Genomic DNA, 19,558 nt, shown 5'->3' with positions numbered 1-19,558 from the left:
GGGTTACATTTATTGGGTTTTCAGCTGCTGTTCCCCTTTTGCCAGCTTCGAGTGCAGATGCTGTGATAGGGTAGGAGCTCAGAGTCCCTGGAAGGATCAGAGGGCCATCTCTGAAAAAAGGGGCATTTGTAAGAAAAGTTCGGATGCCTGGATGGATCAAACTGGTCTCTCGCTATTGTGGACTGCGACAGCAGAGTGGACAGACGCTCCTTAATCAGAGCCACAGTCTCCTGCACCTCATTTCCAAATAGATTCTGTCCTGTACACGGAACATCTACCAGGCAGTCACGAACATCTTGGCGTCCCCTAACTGAACAGCAACTGCTAAGGTTCTGGCTACCGTGTCGAAAGCCTCATATATTGCTTTCCACACTTCCGTATCATCCATGGCGAGCTAGAACTCTGCTGGACAGAACTCCCACATCAGCCAGGGGCTTCAGCACACATTCAAGTACTGCAGCACGGACAGCCAGTGTGCTACAATCGTAGTGCCAAGCAGAGAATGCTGGAAAATCTTGCCAAAAACATACAAGGCTTTTTAATCTCGTCTGGTAGGCATACTGGACTGTTCCGTCAAGCATGCCGCACACTTCAATATCCAGTCCATTATGGAATGGTGCAGCCATAAGAAGGTCCTTCAGAAAGCCATGCACTGGAGTGAAAACCAATTCTACAGGTGGCTTCAAGAATTGCTAAAGGCCAAAAACATCCATTCTATATAGTCCTGTTCCTTTCTCAAGTTGGATATTTTTGCCAACTTTTCCAGCACACACAAACCAAGATTTTCTGCTGGAAACATGCCGGGTAAGTCCAGCAGGGGATTAGAAGTATCCCTTCCTCCCTTATACTACAGTGGATCAGGAAGCCAGGACCCAGATAAAGACCAAGGGCAACTAAATGGGACATCTCTTATGGTCTAAAAAGTAAGAACTAATAGGAAAGCAGACTGGGAAAATCCCATCTTCCTTCAAAGCCTGTGGAGACTCCCTACGGGACGAGAAACTGGCCACACCAGTCAACTGAGGGGACACTTGGGCATCCCAGGGACACTCCTGGGCCCCACAGAGCAGGAAAATAAAAATAAACTTCCTCCATCCTGGGTAACAGGGGCTTCGGCCTTCTCCTTTCGGTAAAAAGGGAGGCAAAGTTCCTCACCCTTTCCAACAGCTGGGTTCCTGAAATCATCCACTTATGAAAAATTGCTTGCTCTTGATCGTTCGGTATCCAGGTTTTTCATCTTTACAAGCACAGATGCCACACACAGATCGGTTAAATAATGCAAAAAATCAAGGTCAGTGTACAAAGTCGGGCCTATCCCTAGAACGTGTCTAGGTATTTTGATTTTGTGGAATCCTCCCCCACTAGCGACCTTGTCCCGACAGCAAGATTAACACATTTACTGTTTCTACAAACAGTACCCAATGGCAAAGACACGTTTCAGAAGGTAAGACCTTGTTAGCCCAATCTTCCTAAAAAAAAAAAAAAAGTTTTGAAATACATTAAGAAAAAAAAACTGCAAACCACAATCCGCATACTTAAACTCTACAAAATTTCCAAAAAGGAGATTCTATAGACTCTGCCCACAGCAATGTAAAACCCAAAATTAAAGATATCTAGTTCCAGTGGCAGCAAGCACAGTCCCAGAGACTGAAGCGGGAATTGGGAACAGCTGCCACTTTCAGAGATAGCTCCCACTACTGGCCAACTAGAGATGCTGAGATCACATTGCTGGGGCAGCATCCTGCGAGTCCTGAAAGAAGCAAGAGTTATTGAACTACCCAAGCAATCCACCTGGGGAAAGGCAAAACAGCAGCGTGAAAAAGAAAGAATTTAAAAGAGACAATAGTGCCTGCAATCAGGAACAGAGCATCAGAAAATATTGCTTGCAGATTAATGTAGCTACATTTCTTCACTAAGGAAGAAAGGGTTTTTTTTTTTTGGGGGGGGGGTTTTATATAGGCTACTCACTGGAAGCCTTGAGATTCCGTATGCAGGCATCCAGAGTTTTAGCTTTCCTCACTCCCCTCAACCATAATCCATCACAGCAACCACCTTCAGCCAATAGGACCCTGGCATAAGCATCCTCTGGTCTGACCAGTAGGTGTCATTGCAGAGTGACAGCCAGGCCACTTTTGATGACAAACACTGCTGCACTCCCAGACCCAGGTGGCTTGAACCACCAAGCTGGGTCTAAAAGCAAAACCTGGATCTCACAGGACCAGGTCAACCATGTAAGGCAGTTGTAAAATGCTCTCTTGCGTTCTACCTTAGCAGCACTATGGGTTGCCCCACCAAATAGACTATCAGAAGCCTGATAAATTTAAAGCAATTTCATAATTTGCTTTTTTTTGGTCATAAAATTGACTTTTACTGAACATCTCTGCTCTTTGAACTGTCATGACAGCACTGAAAGATGTTGGGTGTGGGGGGGCTGTTTGGATGATTTGCATGTAACATTCGGAAAGTAGATCCTAACACCATTCTGATTAAATTTAAAAAAAAAATTTTCACATGAGATATTTGAAGACTTAATGTTCAATAAAGACCAAAATCATTCCATGAGAATTTAAGTGAATCTGCAAACTGTATCCCAGCTGAGTCTGCTCCAATGATAAAGGAGTTACTTGATATTACCGTGAGTGAGTTAGCATTGCCAGTTGAGGCAACACTAGGATATGAGAAGACAGTTACGAGCAAGGCTCCACGCTCTTGGTTTTCACAAGATAGCCAGAGTGGTGAGTCCATACCGAACACGCTACAATGCCTTACAAGCCTGCACCTCAAAGCATATTTCAGAGGTTGCACCAAGCCTAGCCATGCAGTTTCAATTGGCTATAAGCAGATAAAGCAGAGTTGCTTATCTGTAACAGGTGCTCTCTGAAGACAACAGGATGTCAAGTCTTCACAGATGGGTAATATCGGATGGAGTCCAGCATGGAAAACATGTCAAAGTTTCTATAACTGACAGCCCCTCTATGCAGGCATGCCAGACATCCACATAGGGTCCTCCTAGTCTTAACCTACAACTGAGGAATAAAATAAACAAAACCTACAAAATGGAAACCCAACTCTGGGGTGGTGGGCAGGTTGTGAGGATTGACATCTTGCTGTCCTCTGAGATCACCTGTTACAGGTAAGCAACTCTGCTTTCTCTGAGGATAAGCAGGATGGCAGTAATCACACATGGGTGAATCCCTAGCTACAGGGTTGCCCCTCCCAACAAAAAAAGGGGACCAACAAAAAAGCATTGGATTGTTCTGTGGCAACAATTCCACCCCAGGAATTGACAGGCTGCGTCAACACTCCAATGAGCACATGCAGGAATTCCAACAGCTCAAGGAGGGACAGTGCCAGTCCCATTTGTGCCCAGATGCAGAGGCTCCACACCACCTTTGCAGCCAGCTGCAGATGCCTCTACAGCTTCTCCTAGAACAGAACTGATACCAAGACCAACTAGAACCCAGGTGTATAACCATATCCTCTTCGAAACCCAAGAGGAGGATCAGTGCAGGCATTGGAACAGACAGTTGCAAACCCTGGTTATCGATGGAGGATTGGCTCTCCTCACCACAGGGATGCTTCAGGAGCATCACAGCAGAAGCTGATGCATCCCTGTGCCCGGTACCATGCATAGACAGGAACAGATGCTGATTCTTCTTCAGCTTTCCTCAATGCTCAGACTGGTCCTTCTCCGATGCCAAGGCCAAATACTATGAACTCAAAATCTTCAACCGAGGGGGGAAGGGGGGGGGGCAGACTATGGTACGACTCAGGCATCCCTAGCAGCCACAGACATCTCTCTCCACCCCCAAGAGTCGCTCCATATTCTTAAGCCAGATCTTGGTCCCTGAAGGGTGCAAGATCTGGCTGCAATACCAAACACTGTGCATTGCCCCCAGAGTATACATCAATTTTGGGGGGGGGCGTCATCGTCAATAGTGTGAGCACAGGGGGCATGACAAACCCAGACGTGGACACGTCAACTTGAAATAAGAGGGCTATAAAATCAAACTCTATGGAGGCGACTTATAATGATCAGCAGGCACAGAGGGTACTGCCACCTGAGAGAAGCTACTGTGAAAGAAACTTACCTGAAACACCTGGCTAAGACAATAAGGGGAGAACCGGGAGGGACCCTGCGACAGTGGGGAAAAGAGAGAGAAATGTATCTAAGTTATAAAAGGGGGAGCAAGATAAACCAATAATCTTGCTGCAACACAAGAGGCTCTGCAGAAGAGAGACTAAGGGGACCCCATGTGGATGTGTGGTATAGTACATGCCGAGCATGCGCAGAGACTCAGTTAAAATTCTAGAAATTTTGACAGAGGTTTTTCATGTCTGTCTGTCTCCAGTCATCCATGAGGACTGCCATCCTGCTTGTCTTCTGAGAAAAGATTCATTCAGCCAAGCAATACAGTCAGGTCAAAACAAAAAATAAAACCAATTCATAGAACCAATGTCTCTACAGCTCTTCCTGCAGTGAGTGCATTACAAAAAAATTAGTTATTTTACAGCACATAACACCAGAGCCAAATCTTAGCTCTGAGTGCTTTGCTCATCTGAGAAGGAAAGCAAAAAAAACCCACACCCCCCAAAGGTCTGTCAGAGACTCCTCAAAGAAAGCACAATGGAAGAGGACCGGAAGGCTCATCTGCACACTGCTCCCAGCATCCCCCGGGAGAGAACTCCAGAGGTCACAATGAGCAATCCAGGCTTTGAAGTCCACAGCCCCAAAAGGTACCAAAATCCTTTGCAGTAGAAGAGGACTAGAAGTGTGTGCGTGAATCTCAAACCTTTCAATCCTTTGAGTGAAGGTCAAATTAAGGGTGCTTGAAGAGGACTAGAAAGTATAGCTTTGGGAAATCTTTGGACTTGAAGTTTGGAGAAAGTTGAAATAGTGGGATATATTCTTTAGAGTTTGTGTGTGTGAGATAAACAAGCCAGAGCTGGTTAATTCTAGTATCTGTCTTTCCCACCCACAAATCAACTCTTGATTTTTAGGCAGGAGACACTCGTTAAAAATTAATCTGGCTCTTATCTAAATCATACTATTGCACCAGCCCTTATTGAGAGTTTAATCATTCCCTTATAGGACACTAGCAGATTAAATTTTACAGGTGAATGTACTAGTTAAAGTACTAACTCCCTTAGTAACCTAAACTTAACTAGGAACTCACCAAAATTAAAATAACTGCAGCAGTCCAGCAGACAGAGGGGGGGGCTTTCCCTTCTTTTGTATTGAATGTCACATGTACAATTATTTTTTTACCTGCCCGTGAGAAATGTATGTATGCACCTGGTACAAAGAGCTCCTGGCTCTCAGAGAATGAGTCCGATCTCTGGAGGCTGGAGTGGCAGACCTGGAGGAGCTGAGGCAGACAGAGGTACATTGAGACCTTCAGGGACATAGTAACCAAGTCCCAAATCTGGCAGTCCTCAGTGCTGCCTTGGATCGGAAAGCTCTTCCGGTTGGAGAACACCACCCTGGTGTAGAGTAGGAAGTGATCCTGTGGCAAGGACCTGTTCTCCAGGTGATGTATTGTCTTCTCGCATGAAGGACAAGTCTCCCAGGGCTACTGCCCAGGAGGGAAGGGTTAGGTCAACCATCATAGTTGGTGATTAAATTATTAGAAACGTAGATAGCTGGGTGGCTGGTGGATGCAAGTACCAACTGGTAACTTGCCTGCCTGGTGCAAAGGTGGCAGACCTCATGTCACCTAAATAGGATTACAGACCATGCTGGGGAGGAGCCGGCTGTCGTGGTACATGTGGACACCAACAATGCCGGAAAATGAGAGAGGTTCTGGAAGCCAAATTTAGGATTTTACATCAAAAATTGAAATCCAGAACCTCCAAGGTGGCATTCTCTGAAATGCTCCCTGTTAAATGTGCAGGCCCCCAGAGGCAGGCAGAGCTCCAGAGTCTCAATGCGTGGATGAGACGATGCAGGGAAGAGGGATTCAGTTTTGTAAGGAACTGGGGAACCTTTTGGCGAAGGGGGAGACTTTTCTGAAAGGACAAGCTCCACCTAAACCAGGGTGGAACCAGGCAGCTGGCATTAACTTTTAAAAAGGAAATAGAGCAGCTTTTAAACTAGAAAAAGGGGGAAGCTGAATCAGCAGTACATGGTTCAGAGGAATGTATCTTTGAAGAATACTAATGAAACAGGAGAGTTAGGGCATACCAGAGGTTTCAATAAAAGCAAACATAGTCCATGTGTCTATAAGTAAAGAATCACCTGAGCTAAAGAATTACAAAAAAAAAAACCACCAAAATGCCAATGCCAGAAGTTTAAGTAGTAAGATAGAAGAGTTAGTGTATAGCAGTAAATGACAAGATTGAAATAGTTGGCATCACAGAGACTTTGTGGAAGGAAGATAACCAATGGGTCAGTGCTATATCAGGGTACAAATTACATCGCAATGATAGGGAGGATCAACTTGGTGAGGGAGTGGCATTTTATGTCTGGGAGGTGATAGAGTCCAATAGGATAAAGATCATACAAGAGACTAAATGCTCAGTAGAATCTATATGGGTAGAAATCCCATGTGTTGGGTAAGAGTATAGTGATAGGAGTATACTACTGTCCACCTGGCCAAAATGGTCAGAGATTATGAAATGGTAAGAGAAATTAGAGAGAGAAGCTAACCAATTTGGCAGTGCAGTAATAATGGGAGATTTCAATTACCCCAATATTGACTGGGTAAATGTTACATCAGGACATGCTAGAGAAAGTTCCTGGATGGAATAAATGACTGCTTTATGGAGCAATTGGTCCAGGAACCAACAAGAGGGAGCTATTTTAGATTTAATTCTTAGTAGTAAGTGGGATTTGGTGAAAGGTAACTGCAGTGGGGCCACTTGGTAACAGTGATCATAAACAAATTTGAACTAATGACTGAAAGGGGGACAATATGTAAATCTACAGCTCTAACACTACATTTTCAAAAGGGAAACTGATAAGATGAGGAAAATAGTTAGAAAAAATTGAAAGGTGCGGCTGCAAAGGTTAAGTGTACAACAGGCGTGGACACCGTTTAAAAATACAATATTAGAAGCACAGTCCAGATGTATTCCATGCATTAAGAAAAGTGGAAGGAAGGCAAACCTATTACCAGCATGGTTAAGAGGTGAGGTGAAAGGCTATTTTAGTCAAAAAACATCCTTCAAAAATTTGAAGGATCCATCTAAAGAAAACAGGACCTACTGCAAAATAAAGAAAAATAAAACAAACACTAAATTTTCCCAGTTCACCAACACTCCCACTGATCAGGATTCCAGTCTGCACCTGTCCTTTGAGATACTACAAGCCCATTGTGTGTTTGGCTAATCCACTCTACAGAAACACAAAAGCAGTCAAGTGAGCAATCAAGATGCAGAAGGCTGGAATTAATGAAAAAAATATATATATATGCCTGACCATGATGAGCCAGCAAGAGCAAGCCACTGAACTAATGGGACCTTCAGTTTAGAGTGAGCACCTATTCACAGTAGAACTGAAGCCAGTGTTATCTGCTGCATCACTGAAGAGGACAGAACCACAGTTCTATTTTATGCAGTTACTTTATTAGTTCATAATACACTTAAATACTATTATGTATACTGCTGATGTACACTGCTTTAGGTCACTTGAGAAGTGTTATAAATGGAAAACTGAAGAGCGGTGAATTATTTTTTGGAACTGAATGAAGATTTTGCTATTTAAAAAAAAAAATCAGGTTTGTCATAAGGCAAGTGATTAATCACATCCATACATGTTGTTGGAGCCCCTAGTTTTCTGCAGCAGATTTTTCAAGATGTGTGTGAATAGCAAACAAATTCTGTGCAAGATTTTTCAAGATTATGTAACTGTAGTACATTTGCCTACAGTGAGAAATTTACCAGATAATTTCCTTTCCTTTGCAACAGTCTCATGAATCCAGAACAAGTGGGATATGCATCTCTTCCAGCAGATGGAGACAGAGCAAACTGACATCACAGTACATATACCCTGCACTGACATCAACCTGCCAGTATTCTCTTCAAAAGTAAACTGGACAGATTAGCAAAAAGCTTGATTAAAAACAAATAACCATGTCAATACTCAGCCAACAGGAAGCACTGAGCTCAGACAAGAAACGTATTAACACTAACCTAGGAACTGTACTAACTTGCCAGTAATCTCTAATAGTCACAAGAGGACCATACTACAATCATTTGGCAGTCGGATTCATCTGACTATCCTTAAGAAAAGGAAAATCAATAAAGTAGTAATTTCTCCTCTTAGCATCCAATCAGATGAATCCAGAACAAGTAGGATGTACCCAAGCTACTCCCGAATAGGGTAGGAGGCTGACTGCGGTCCAGTCAAAACCCACATGAACGAAAGTTGTGTCCTCCCGGGCCTGCACATCCAGATAATACCTGGAAAAGGTGAGTACAAAGGACCACGTTGCAGCTCGGCAAATGTCAACAGGAGACCGCAACCTAACTTCCTGACTAGATAATGGCTTGCCAGCATCAACATATGCTGCCGTGACTACCCCCTTAATCCAGTGGGTTACTGTAGCACATGGGGCCAGCTCTCGTTTAGTACTGCCTGTACAGTCACCTGGTCAACATCTGTTTTCCGGTAAAGGCTCTAACTTCTGGATATATATGTCATGTCACTTGACATCCAAGTGTCGCAACAGACGATACTCCCCTATGTCTGTCCAGACACAGCAGAGCGATGAACTAATTTGAGTGAAATTCAGTAAAGCCTTTGGTTAAAAAAAAAAAAGGAACATTATGCAGCTGTATCCCCCCTAGAGTCACCCGGAAGGGCTCCTGACAAGACAAGGCCTGCAGTTCGGAAACTCTCCACACAGAACAAATTGCCACAAGAAACAGTTTAAGGTTAACAGTAAGGACAGGTTACACATCAGTCTAAACGTAGGACCCGCTAGGAAATCCAAGACCAAATTAAGACTCCCATAAGGGTAGTGGAAACTGCAAGGAAGGATGAAGATGTTTCACTACTTTCATGAAACAGGCCACGTCAGGATGAGCCAAGGAACCACCATTTACATGACACGTGAAATAGCTGAGAGCTGCTATTTGTACCTTTAAGGAATTAAGGAACAAACCTTTATTCAAGCCATCCTGCAAACAATTCCAAAATGAGTGGGATCTTGGCCGAATGAGGAAGAGAACCTCGATCCTCATACCAGACCTCAAACACTTGCCAAACTCACACATATGCCAAGGAAATGGAGAGCTTTCTAGCTCTAAGCAAAGTGGCAATCACTGCTATTGAGTATCCATGTTTCAGCAATCAAGCCCTCTCAAGGGCCATACTATAAGAAAACAGTTGTATCTTTGTGAAGAACCGGTCCCTGACTTAGCAGGTCCCTGTGACACAGAAGTTGAAGGTGTGAGTCCCCCAGGAGCCACTACAAATCTGCATACCATGGCACCCTGGGCCAATCTGAAGCAACCAAGAGCACTATCCTTCGGATCAATCTGCCCAACATGGGCCATGGAGGAAAGGCACAATGCAACTTGTCTTCCAGCCACTCCTGCACTACAGCATTGATCCCCAATGACTTAGGATCTCTCCTGCAACTGAAGAATGATGGAACTTTCACACTACGAGTCAACAGACCTAAGAACAAGGACTACAGCAATTCAGAATCAGCTGAAATGCCTCGTCTGACAAAGCCCATTCTCCTGGGTCCAGACTCCCCCTGCTGAGAAAGTCTGCTCTTACATTGTCTTTTCCTGTTGTGAGAGATCTGGAGATGCACTTCTCCCCATTCCATAAGCTAATCTATTTCCAGCGACACTTGCTGGCTCTTGGTTCCTCCCTGCAGATTTAAGTAAGCCACAGTTGTTGCATTGTCTGACATCTGGATCTACTGACCCTGCAGCCCATCACTGAACTGCAAACATGCGCCAACCAGACCACCCTGGCTTCCAGTCGATTGATGTTCCAGAGAGACTTCTACATTCCAGTGCCCTTGTGCAGTCAGTTCCTAACAGTGAGCTCCCCAAACAAGGATGCTCACATCTGTTGTCAGTTGTGGTGGTACTAGGGAAACTCCCTTCCTTAAATGATCTGCCTGCAGCCACCACTGCAGTTGGGAGGAGCCAAATTAAAAAGTCCTGAGACTGTGGGTTCCACCAAGACAGCAAGGAGTGTTGAAGAGGATGCATATGTGCCCTCGGGACTACTTCCAGGGTCACTTCCATTAAGCCAAGTACTTGCAGGTAGGACCATATGGTCAGGCTCAGAATGTTCAATAAATGGAGCTGTCTTAACTTTTGAATGCGAGATTCCAGCAGGAAAACCTTGCCCTGCTTTATGTCGAACCGAGCCCCAATCTATTCCAATGACTGAGCATGCTGAACACTACTCTTGGCCAGGTTCACCACCCAGCCAAGCTCCTGCAACAGGAAGATCACCTTGTGTATCACCTCTTCCACTTGAGATTGTAAGATCTTCTCGTGGAAGGATTCCTAGACTCCAAGGGGACTCAAGACACCTTCCAAAAGGCCCAGTGCCTGTACAGTCACCCGGTCAACATCCAAGCCATGACAGATGGAGCTCGGAGGTAATGGTGAAACTTGCCCTGGTCCTGAGAGATCAGATCTGGTGCCATCCCCAGCTGGATCAGAGGGCGCAAGGCCAGCTCCCATAGAAGACCTGACAAGGCCAAAAAGGGTGCAACCAGAATCATGGAGCCTCAGTCTTGTTGGAGCTTTTGGAGTGTTTGAGATCAGTGCATACAGCAGACTGGTGCCCCAGTGACGTGAAAAGGCATCAGACATCAATCCTCTGCCTGCTCATCCAAGGGAGCAGAATCGATCAGCCTTGTTCTCTGGGGAAGCAAACCAATGTCTGGGATCCCCCATAGGCAAAAGATGTGGTTCGCTACCTCTTGAGATTCAAGGACCACTCGTGGGGTCAGAAGGCCAGACTCAAAAAAAGAGTCTGCCAAAACAGTGTCCACCCTGGGGAGATACATAGCCTGGAGGAAGATGCCGTTCGAGGGCCCATGACCAGATCTGGACTGCCTCTTGGCAGAGGAGGTATGACCCTGTCCCTCCCTGCTTGTTCAGATACCACAGTGCCACCTGATCACTGGTCTGAACTAGGACCACTGTTGGATAGGTGCTCCCTGAATGCCCTCAAGGCATAACGGATCGCCCGCCCCTCTAGGAATACCTCTCCTGCAGGGAACAAAGATCCTGAGTGTGGAGGCCTGCAACATGGGCTCCCCAACCCATGTGAAACATGTCTGTGGTGAGGATGATCTGGGGCTGCAGGCCTAAGGTAGTCATCCCTTGCTCCAGATTGAACAGGGTTTCCCACCTCACAGGGGGACTGCCAGAGGGAAGTGGTGATCAGGACACAAGACTGAAGATCCTGGGTGGCTTGGCACCACTGGGAACAATGTCCATTGCGCTCTGCGCATGTGAAGCAGAGCAAACAGACTGACATGCAGTGGCCGCCATATGTCCTAGAAGTTGCAGAAACTGGTGTGCTGAGACATGGGAGCAACAGGAGTCTACTCTAGTTAGGGCAGCAAGTGTCTCTGCCCTGCCTCAAGGCAGAAAGGCCTTCTTCTGGACAGTGTCCAGTCTGGCCCTGATGAAGTCCAGTTGCAGTGATGGCTGGAGATGGGTTTTGGATAGTTGATCAGAAATCCCAGTTCTTCCAAGGCACATATGGTGGACTGTAGGGATCGCAGCACCCCCTACCTGGAGTAGCTCTTAAGCCAAGGGAAGACATGTATCCCTTGCCTCCAAGGATAGGCCCCCCAATACTGCTAGGCATTTGATGAAGATGCAAGGTGCCGACGCTAGGCCGAAGGGCAGCAAGCAATTCTAGTAGTGCTCTTACCAGGAACCACAAATACCTCCGATCTGCTGAAGAAATGGGGATATGGGCATATGCATCTGAGATCAAGGGAGCAGAGCCAGTCCCCAGCTCTGAGGAGGATCAAAGTTCAACAAGATCTTGAACCTTTTCCTGACAAGAAACCAGTTTAATGCCCTCTGATCCAGAATGGGGCGAAGGCCACCACTTTTCTTGGTAATCAGGAAATACCTGGAGAAGAACACATCCCCCTCGTTGGCCTGCTGGGACTGGTTTGACCACTCAAGCTGTTAAGAGGGCAGAGAGCTCTACTTGGAGTATCTGCTGGTTCTCCATACTTCTCCAGGGACACAGGGGAGAAAGGAGAGGATTTAGTTGCAAAAGCAACTAAATCCTACCTCCTACCTCACAATGGACAGGATCCAGTGGTCCGAGGTAACTGAAGTCCATCATTCTGCGAATAGCTACAGGTGGCCCCCCACTGGGATGTTGGTACCTTGGGGTAGGGTTGGCTGGTTCAAAGCCCCTGGCCACCAGTCAAAATCCCACAACAGTGTTTTGCAGTGGGGCAGGAGTTGGACGAGATTGCCATACCCTTGGTCTTGCCAGTGCCCACTAAGGTCTTGATCTAGAGGCTGGCAGGTAGTATTTGTGTGGCCAGTAAAAAAGCCATTGTGGATATTGCCTGCGAGGCTTTTTGCTGGAAGACAGTGTCCGACGTGCTGGCTAAACTGTTGAAGGGTTTCACGATAGTTGTTCAGTTGGGCCACCACCTCTAATCTTGTCCCCGAAAAGGCTCTCCCCTTATAGGACAGATCTGCCAGACTGTCCTACACCTCAGGGCGCAGGTCAGAGGCACGCAGCCAAGTCATGCGACAAGTCCCAATGCCCACTTCGGCAACTCTCATAGCTGTCTCAAACACATTGTACACAGAGTGGACCTCGTGTTTCACAGTCCAGCCCCGCTGAACCACTTTCTGGAAGTCCTCCTAAAATTATTGCAGGAGGTGATCCCCCAACTCTAGGGTTTGCTTCCCTAGGTTTCTAGTGTACTGCCCCATATAGAGTTGATGCCACATAATCCTGGCTGCTAACTGAGCCCTGGAATACCCAGCGTCCGAGTGCATCCAGAGCTCTGTGCTCACAGCCCGAGGCATGAGTCTTAAGTCTCTGCCTTCTTTAGGGCTCATTCCACCACCACTGAATGGCGAGGAAGATGGACATTCAAACGCAGTAGTGGTCTGGACTAGATAGACCACGTCCATCTTTCGGTTCACAGGAGGAATGAAAATGGGATGTTCCCAGAGTCAGACGACTAGCTCCTTAAAGATATCATGTATTGAACAGCCATCACTTCCTTAGGAGCATCAAATTGCAGAGTCTCCAACATCTTATGATGAGAATCCTGTTGTGTTAATAGCTGGAAAGGCACTAACTCCACCAATACCTTAAACCCAGCAAAAGAAAGATCCTCTGGAGGGGACTTCTGAACCCTCTCTACTGGAGGAGAGGCAGAAGGCCAGTCCTCAGATTCCTCCATGGAGGAAAAAGACACCTCGCCTTCCAAAGGATCATAGGGGGCTTCCTCTTTGCTTTGAACTTCGAGACGTGGAGGGGGTGGAGCTCCCACCCAAGCCAGAGGGCCATGAGGGCACCGGTGGCATCCTGGGCACCAACTGATTCACTGGCAGAAGCACAGAGATATAGATGGCACAGAGGGCATTGGTCCCGATGGCCCTGGGAGTGCCGTCGATACCGATGGACCTTCCTTGTCCAAGGAGTTGCTCACCGGAATGGGGACCAGTGGCGACAGCATCAATGTTCCCTTCAACAGTGAAGGGATATCTGAGCTGGCTGTGACTATAAGACACCAAGCAGCAGGTCTAGCCACTCCAAGAGAGGCGCAAGCACCAATGGAATCTGCTCTTGTGGCTGTAGTGGTCCCATTGTAACCAGAGGCTCAATGCCCTGCAGGGCCCAGCCAACCACCAACCGCACGTGCCTCTAACTCTTCCTCAAAAGCTGCAGAGGACAAGATGGCTTGAGGAGGCGGTGGCAGCAGAATCAGTCGCCGGAGTCATGGGGTGGAACAAAGCTTCCACTGGTAGGAACTGCCGAATAGTCCTTGGGAGGACCGGAGGATATCACCAACTCCGCACGAGACCACTTTGGGGGGAGGCATTGACACGGTTGATGCCTTCCCTTGGAATGACTTTGAAGAGGATGATTGGTGTGTTTCCTAACTTCTCGGTGCTCACCTCTGTCCTTCTCCAGGACCGATGGCAACAGACAGGAACCTGACTTGGACCGCGAGGATATCAACCTCGCCCAGTCCCCTGCCCCGTCTCAGGATCTAGGATCAGTAGCAGAGGGGACACCAGGGGTTGATACAGCGATTCCCTTCTGTGCTGTAGAAGTCCTGGACACAGACAACAGATCCGATTTTCTAGCACCAAATAGCTTTTCCATTTTGTCTAGGCACGCCCGATGGCCCTTGGGGGGTTATCTGGGCACAAAGATCGCAAACACTGACATCATGCGATGCCCCCAAGCAGAGACAGACAGACCTTGTTGGGGTCTGATGGACATGGTCCGGGGGCACTGAGGACAGAGGCGAAAGCCGGATGCCATGTCAGAAAGAATGCAGTGCGCGGTCGATGACCAGCGGCCACAGGGAGGAGATGGTCTGGATCGACCGCAATGTTACACAAAACTTACTGAAAACTATGAGCAAAACACTCCGAAAGCATAGAGGAACCCAACAGTGCAGGAAGGAAGAAAAAAAGATTTCTCACAGGAAAAAAAAAAGTAAGCTCCACAGCCGCAAGGCTTCAGCTTCGCAGAAAGATACTGAATAGGGGCCCTAGAAACTGACAAATGTTTTCCATGCCAGGCTCCATCTGATATCACCCAAGTGTGAGGACTACCATCCTGCTTGTCCTTGGAGAAGTACTGTGACATCAGTTTGCTCCATCTGCTGGTAGAGGTGCATAACTCACTTGTTCTGGATTCATCTAGCTTGACACTAAAATTGCACATTAAAAATGTACTTTGACTTTTATTAAAACAAAGTTCTGGCATGTGTGTAATGTTGTTCTTTAATAGAGGAAGAGAGAGTCTGAGACTTGTACTGGGAAAGGAAGGGGAATCAGAGGAAAGAGAGTGTTAATGAGGGATCAGGAGAAGGAATGAACCACTTAAAATATTCCCTCCCTCCAACCCCAGTCCTCTAACACTCACCCTACAAAATCCAAACCTCTCACTCCACACCACCTCTGTTCCTCATTTAACAGTCCCAATGCCTCTGATGCATGCCCACTTCTGGTTAGTGCAGTTAGTGCAGCTGGGTTCAAAAAAGGTTTGGATAAGTTCTTGGAGGAGAAGTCCATTAACTGCTATTAATCAAGTTTACTTAGGGAATAGCCACTGCTATAAATTGCATCAGTAGCATGGGATCTTCTTGGTTTTTGGGTAATTGCCAGGTTCAGCCTCTGTTGGAAACAGGATGCTGGGCTTGATGGACCCATGGCAAGTTCTTATGTTCTTACCAGGGACAAGGTTTATATACTTTGAGCACAAATGTCCTGCTTCTTCAATTCCATTACACACAAACTACTTGACATTCACAAAGGGTTCTAACAGATCACAGAACTGTCCTGATGCATGCTGGTCCAGGCAACTTTGGAAACCACACAGAAATTTGTACCCAGGTCAGGTGGCTTGCAAACTATTAAAGCACTGCTGCTGGTTAATACACTGTATTAAAAGCCTTACATGTAGCAAGGCATCTGGCTTGTGAGTTCTGCAATTATAAATCATAGGCCTGGCTCACTTAACCAGCAGCTTCTAATCTAATGACCTATCCCAATATCAGATCGATAAAGTCATCTGTACTTAACAGGCACATACAGCACAATTACCAATGCTCAGTGCCCAAGTGAGTCACAAGCATTCCCTCCTCCCTCAAGTTACACCTATAAAAGGTAACAAGCCCCCCATGCTAATAAAATGAACAGGATGTGCACTTCACAGCAATGCTAAATCTGGAGCTATCTGAGCGGCTGCACAACAGGAGCCTAGGACATACATCCTTATCAGACGACTGACCTTCCAGTTTCTTCATTTTTCAGTTACTGATTCTGGGTAATATTAGGAGCAGACTGGGGCACAAGCACAGGCTGGCCACACTAGAATTTCATTACTTAGGAAGATTAGTGAACAGGAAAGGAAGCAAGAGGAGGGCACCCAAGAAAGAACCAGTTTTGGCATCAGACAGACAGAAGGGTTGCTCTCCACGGAGCCAGCAGATAAGGGCTGGTAAGAAGATTATGGTGTGCCCTGTTGTCAGCGCTCTGCTCAGTACATGATTTACTTCTAGTGTAAGTGCAGGCAAGGACACCACTTTTGGAAGTCATTAAAAAGAAGGACAAGCCAGACAGCTCTGTTTAATCAGTGTCCTGAACTGTGCTGCAGAATATTAACTTTCAGACCGACCCGAGCCTCAGTTCCTCTGGTACAGAACGCTACTGGAACTGCCCTCTCGAAAGCAGCTCACTTGGCACAGGGTCACCTGCTGGCTCAACAGCACCAAAAGACAAGATTCCTCAAACATGCTGCAATATTTTATTTAGTTATTGGAGAGGCTGTGCGAGAGGGGAAACTACTGCAAGATGTAGCAGAGCACCAATAAGGAAACCTAGCAAATAGGAAGAAAAGGAGAGGTGCATAAAATTGCCAAGCCCACCTTTTTAAAGGTGTGCCCTGCATTTATGGCAATGACTACAACTGTTCCCTCACTCTACACATACAAAAAAGAAGTAGGTGTTACCTTCCACTGGGGTGCCATCGGCATGGAGTTTGCTCTTCGATTCCTGGTTTCCAGCCTTGGCTTCCTCATCATCCAGAAGGGGAACGTAGTCTTTTTTATCACAAGTTTCGCCGATGACATCATCATAAGGCTCAGCCTCCAAAGAGCTGATGAAGTCTCGTTTTATCTCCGGCTCTATCTCCGGTGGATGGTCAGTCAGCGCATCCTCTAGTTCAAAATCTGGCTCAAGATCCGCCATTCTCTGCCACCGGAACCTAGCAGAACAATCAGAGGGGGAAAAAAAAAACCACTGTTCATTTATACTATAAAGAATACTGACCCAAGTGGCGGATCTTCTCAATGGACAATGACCAATCAGCTGGTTAGATTTCTTTCAGGCAGATACAGTGCAGTGCGCTCTGGTGGAGCGCACTGTTAAACGCGGGTTAACGCGCTAGCTTTACCCCTTATTCAGTAAGGGGTAATAGCACGGCGAAAATGTGCGTCCAACCTCCACAAAACTAATAGCGCCCGCAACATGCAAATGCATGTTGATGGCCCTATTAGTTATTTCTGCGCGATACAGAAAGTAAAATGTGCAGCCAAGCTGCACATTTTACTTTCAGAAATTAGCGCCTACCCAAAAGTAGGCGTTAATTTCTCTCGGCACTGGGAAAGTGTACAGAAAAGCAGTAAAAACTGCTTTTCTGTACACCCTCTGACTTAATATCATGGCGATATTAAGTCACAGGTCCCAAAAGTTAAAAATAATCAAAAAAAAGTTTTAAGTCGGCCCACAGCTTGAAAACCAGACACGCAATTTTGCTGGCGTCCAGTTTCCGAACCCGTGGCTGTCAGCGGATTTGAGAACTGATGCCGGCAAAATTGAGCGTCGGCTGTCAAACCTCTGACAGCTGCCGCTCCTGTCCAAAAAGAAGCACTAGGGACGCGCTAGTGTCCCTAGCGCCTCTTTTTACTGCGGGCCCTAATTTGAATAATTTTATTTACTGAATCGCATGCACACGAGAGCGGCTGCTCGCCCGCTCTCCTGCGATTTTTACTGTATCGGCCGGTTTGTTAGCTAAGCTTCCCCATGCAGGATTTTAAAACTAGATTTGCAGGCTAGGTGAAAAAAAAAAACCAAACAGATTGCATACAGCCTTTTTTTAATCACCATGTTTGCACAATTACTTGCTGAGCTCAGTTTGGAAGAGGAGCAGAGCCAAACAATTCACACGAGTTTGACAATTACAATCCAGAGGTTAAATATGTCCCGTCCTGGAGTTTATCAAAGCATAAGAGGAGACAAGATACCAAACCAACACCACTGCTTGAAGTTTCAGACCTGGTATTCAGTAGACACTGCACGTCTAGTACTAACCAGTTAGACTTCTCTACTTTAGGTTTTCCTGAAAATAAGACCAGAGACCATGAGCATACTGTTGACTACCCCAAGTGTCATTATTCAGTAACAGCTCTTAGCATCTAGTCTACAATTTTCAGAACCCATTTTTCTTAGCAGTAAGCAAAGACCAATCACAAGGAGAAGGCAGCCCATGAAATATCAGCTACACCTCTTTGGCCTTAAGGCCAATAGCCAAACTGATGCTTCCACTGGAACAAGATGAAGGCTCCCCTCTGCCCTGCTGGAACATGCTGACATTTCACATTCTACATGCTACAGAGATCCATCCCCACAAACAGATATACTAAGGCCTACAGAGAGAGTTTTACCACTTGGGTTGTGAGGTTGGGTAGGGGACATTAGGGAGGAAGCCATTGCTTGGGCAGTTAATGTCTGTTCAGCTACCTAAGCTGTAAAATAAAAATCAAGTTGGGTAGGCTGGATGGACAGATGACAATCGTAAGGCTCAGCCTCCAATGAGCTAACGCAGTCTCGTTTTATCTTTGGCTCTATTTCTGGGATAGGGAAATCTGCTCCTAGAGTACCACAAGCGTGTTAGGTTTTCAAGCACATTCACTAAATATCTTGGAAAACCCAACAAGCCTGCAGCACTCTAGGACCAAAATTTCCATACCCCTGCATTAATGATGGCAGATAAAGAATTGATCCATCCCAGCACTTCCCTTCCCAGTGTTCCCTGCTCCACTTCACAACCCCACTGTAAAAAACTTTCATGAGTATTCCTTTTAATACTTTCTACCTATTAGCCCACACTAGCCCATTTACCACAGTGCTCTGTACCTTTCCCAAGCAATTACAAACTCATCACATTTCTGCTTGCCACTAACTCTGCAAGTATGCTGTTCTAGCAATAATCGCCCTCGGTAAAAAAAAGAAAAAAATCCATCATTTCTGTTGCCTCTTCACTTTCCTCCCTATAGATCCACATTTCATGATGTTACCTTCCCATAATTTGTTGAAGCCTGCCAATATTTAAAAAAAAAATAAAGTCTCATCCTTTTCTCCCAAGTACATTTTAAGCCTCTGTGTAGGGTTTGCATCACAGGCTTGTATGTCTGTAGTCCTCTTCTCAATAGCCTCCATCCTTAGTATGTCAATAAGCTGTGATCTCCACAAATGAACACAGTACTCAAAATGGGGTCTTAAATGATCTATACAAAAAAATCAATATTTTAACTTAAAATCAGAGTGCTGAAAGTGAGGTACATATCCCATAGGGGATACAGGGGAAAAAAAAACAAATACAGATCCCATACACCCTTCTAAAGAGTAAATCTCTAATCTAAGCTAGTTTAACACCTCTACTTATGAAAGTGAGCATACCATTAGTTTTTCCAATTATTTTAGTATACTGCTAGCTACCTTGATGTCATTTGAGATTACTACTCCTAGATTTTTCCTATTTGACAGTTTCCAATTCTTGACCTTCTGAAAGATGTGCCAATAGATTGTTACACACCAAACGCACGGATTTACACTTTTC

At 45.9% G+C, this 19,558-nt stretch overlaps 1 protein-coding gene across 16 annotated transcripts in view; it reads right to left on the bottom strand.

The window, feature by feature from the left end:
* MAP4 (microtubule associated protein 4) overlaps window positions 1–19,558 on the bottom strand; it is a 456,329-nt gene that overhangs the window by 300,212 nt on the left and 136,559 nt on the right. For all 16 annotated transcript variants that reach the window (XM_029588164.1, XM_029588168.1, XM_029588169.1 and 13 more), the window contains exon 3: window positions 16,671–16,924. In XM_029588164.1, coding sequence (XP_029444024.1) covers window positions 16,671–16,908 — 238 coding nt within the window. In that variant the 5' untranslated portion in view covers window positions 16,909–16,924. The remainder of the gene's footprint in view (window positions 1–16,670; window positions 16,925–19,558) is intronic.

This window comes from Rhinatrema bivittatum, chromosome 2 (genome assembly GCF_901001135.1).
Source record: "Rhinatrema bivittatum chromosome 2, aRhiBiv1.1, whole genome shotgun sequence".
Taxonomy (NCBI): Eukaryota; Metazoa; Chordata; class Amphibia; order Gymnophiona; family Rhinatrematidae; genus Rhinatrema; species Rhinatrema bivittatum.
This window is presented reverse-complemented; position numbering and strand designations above follow the sequence as displayed.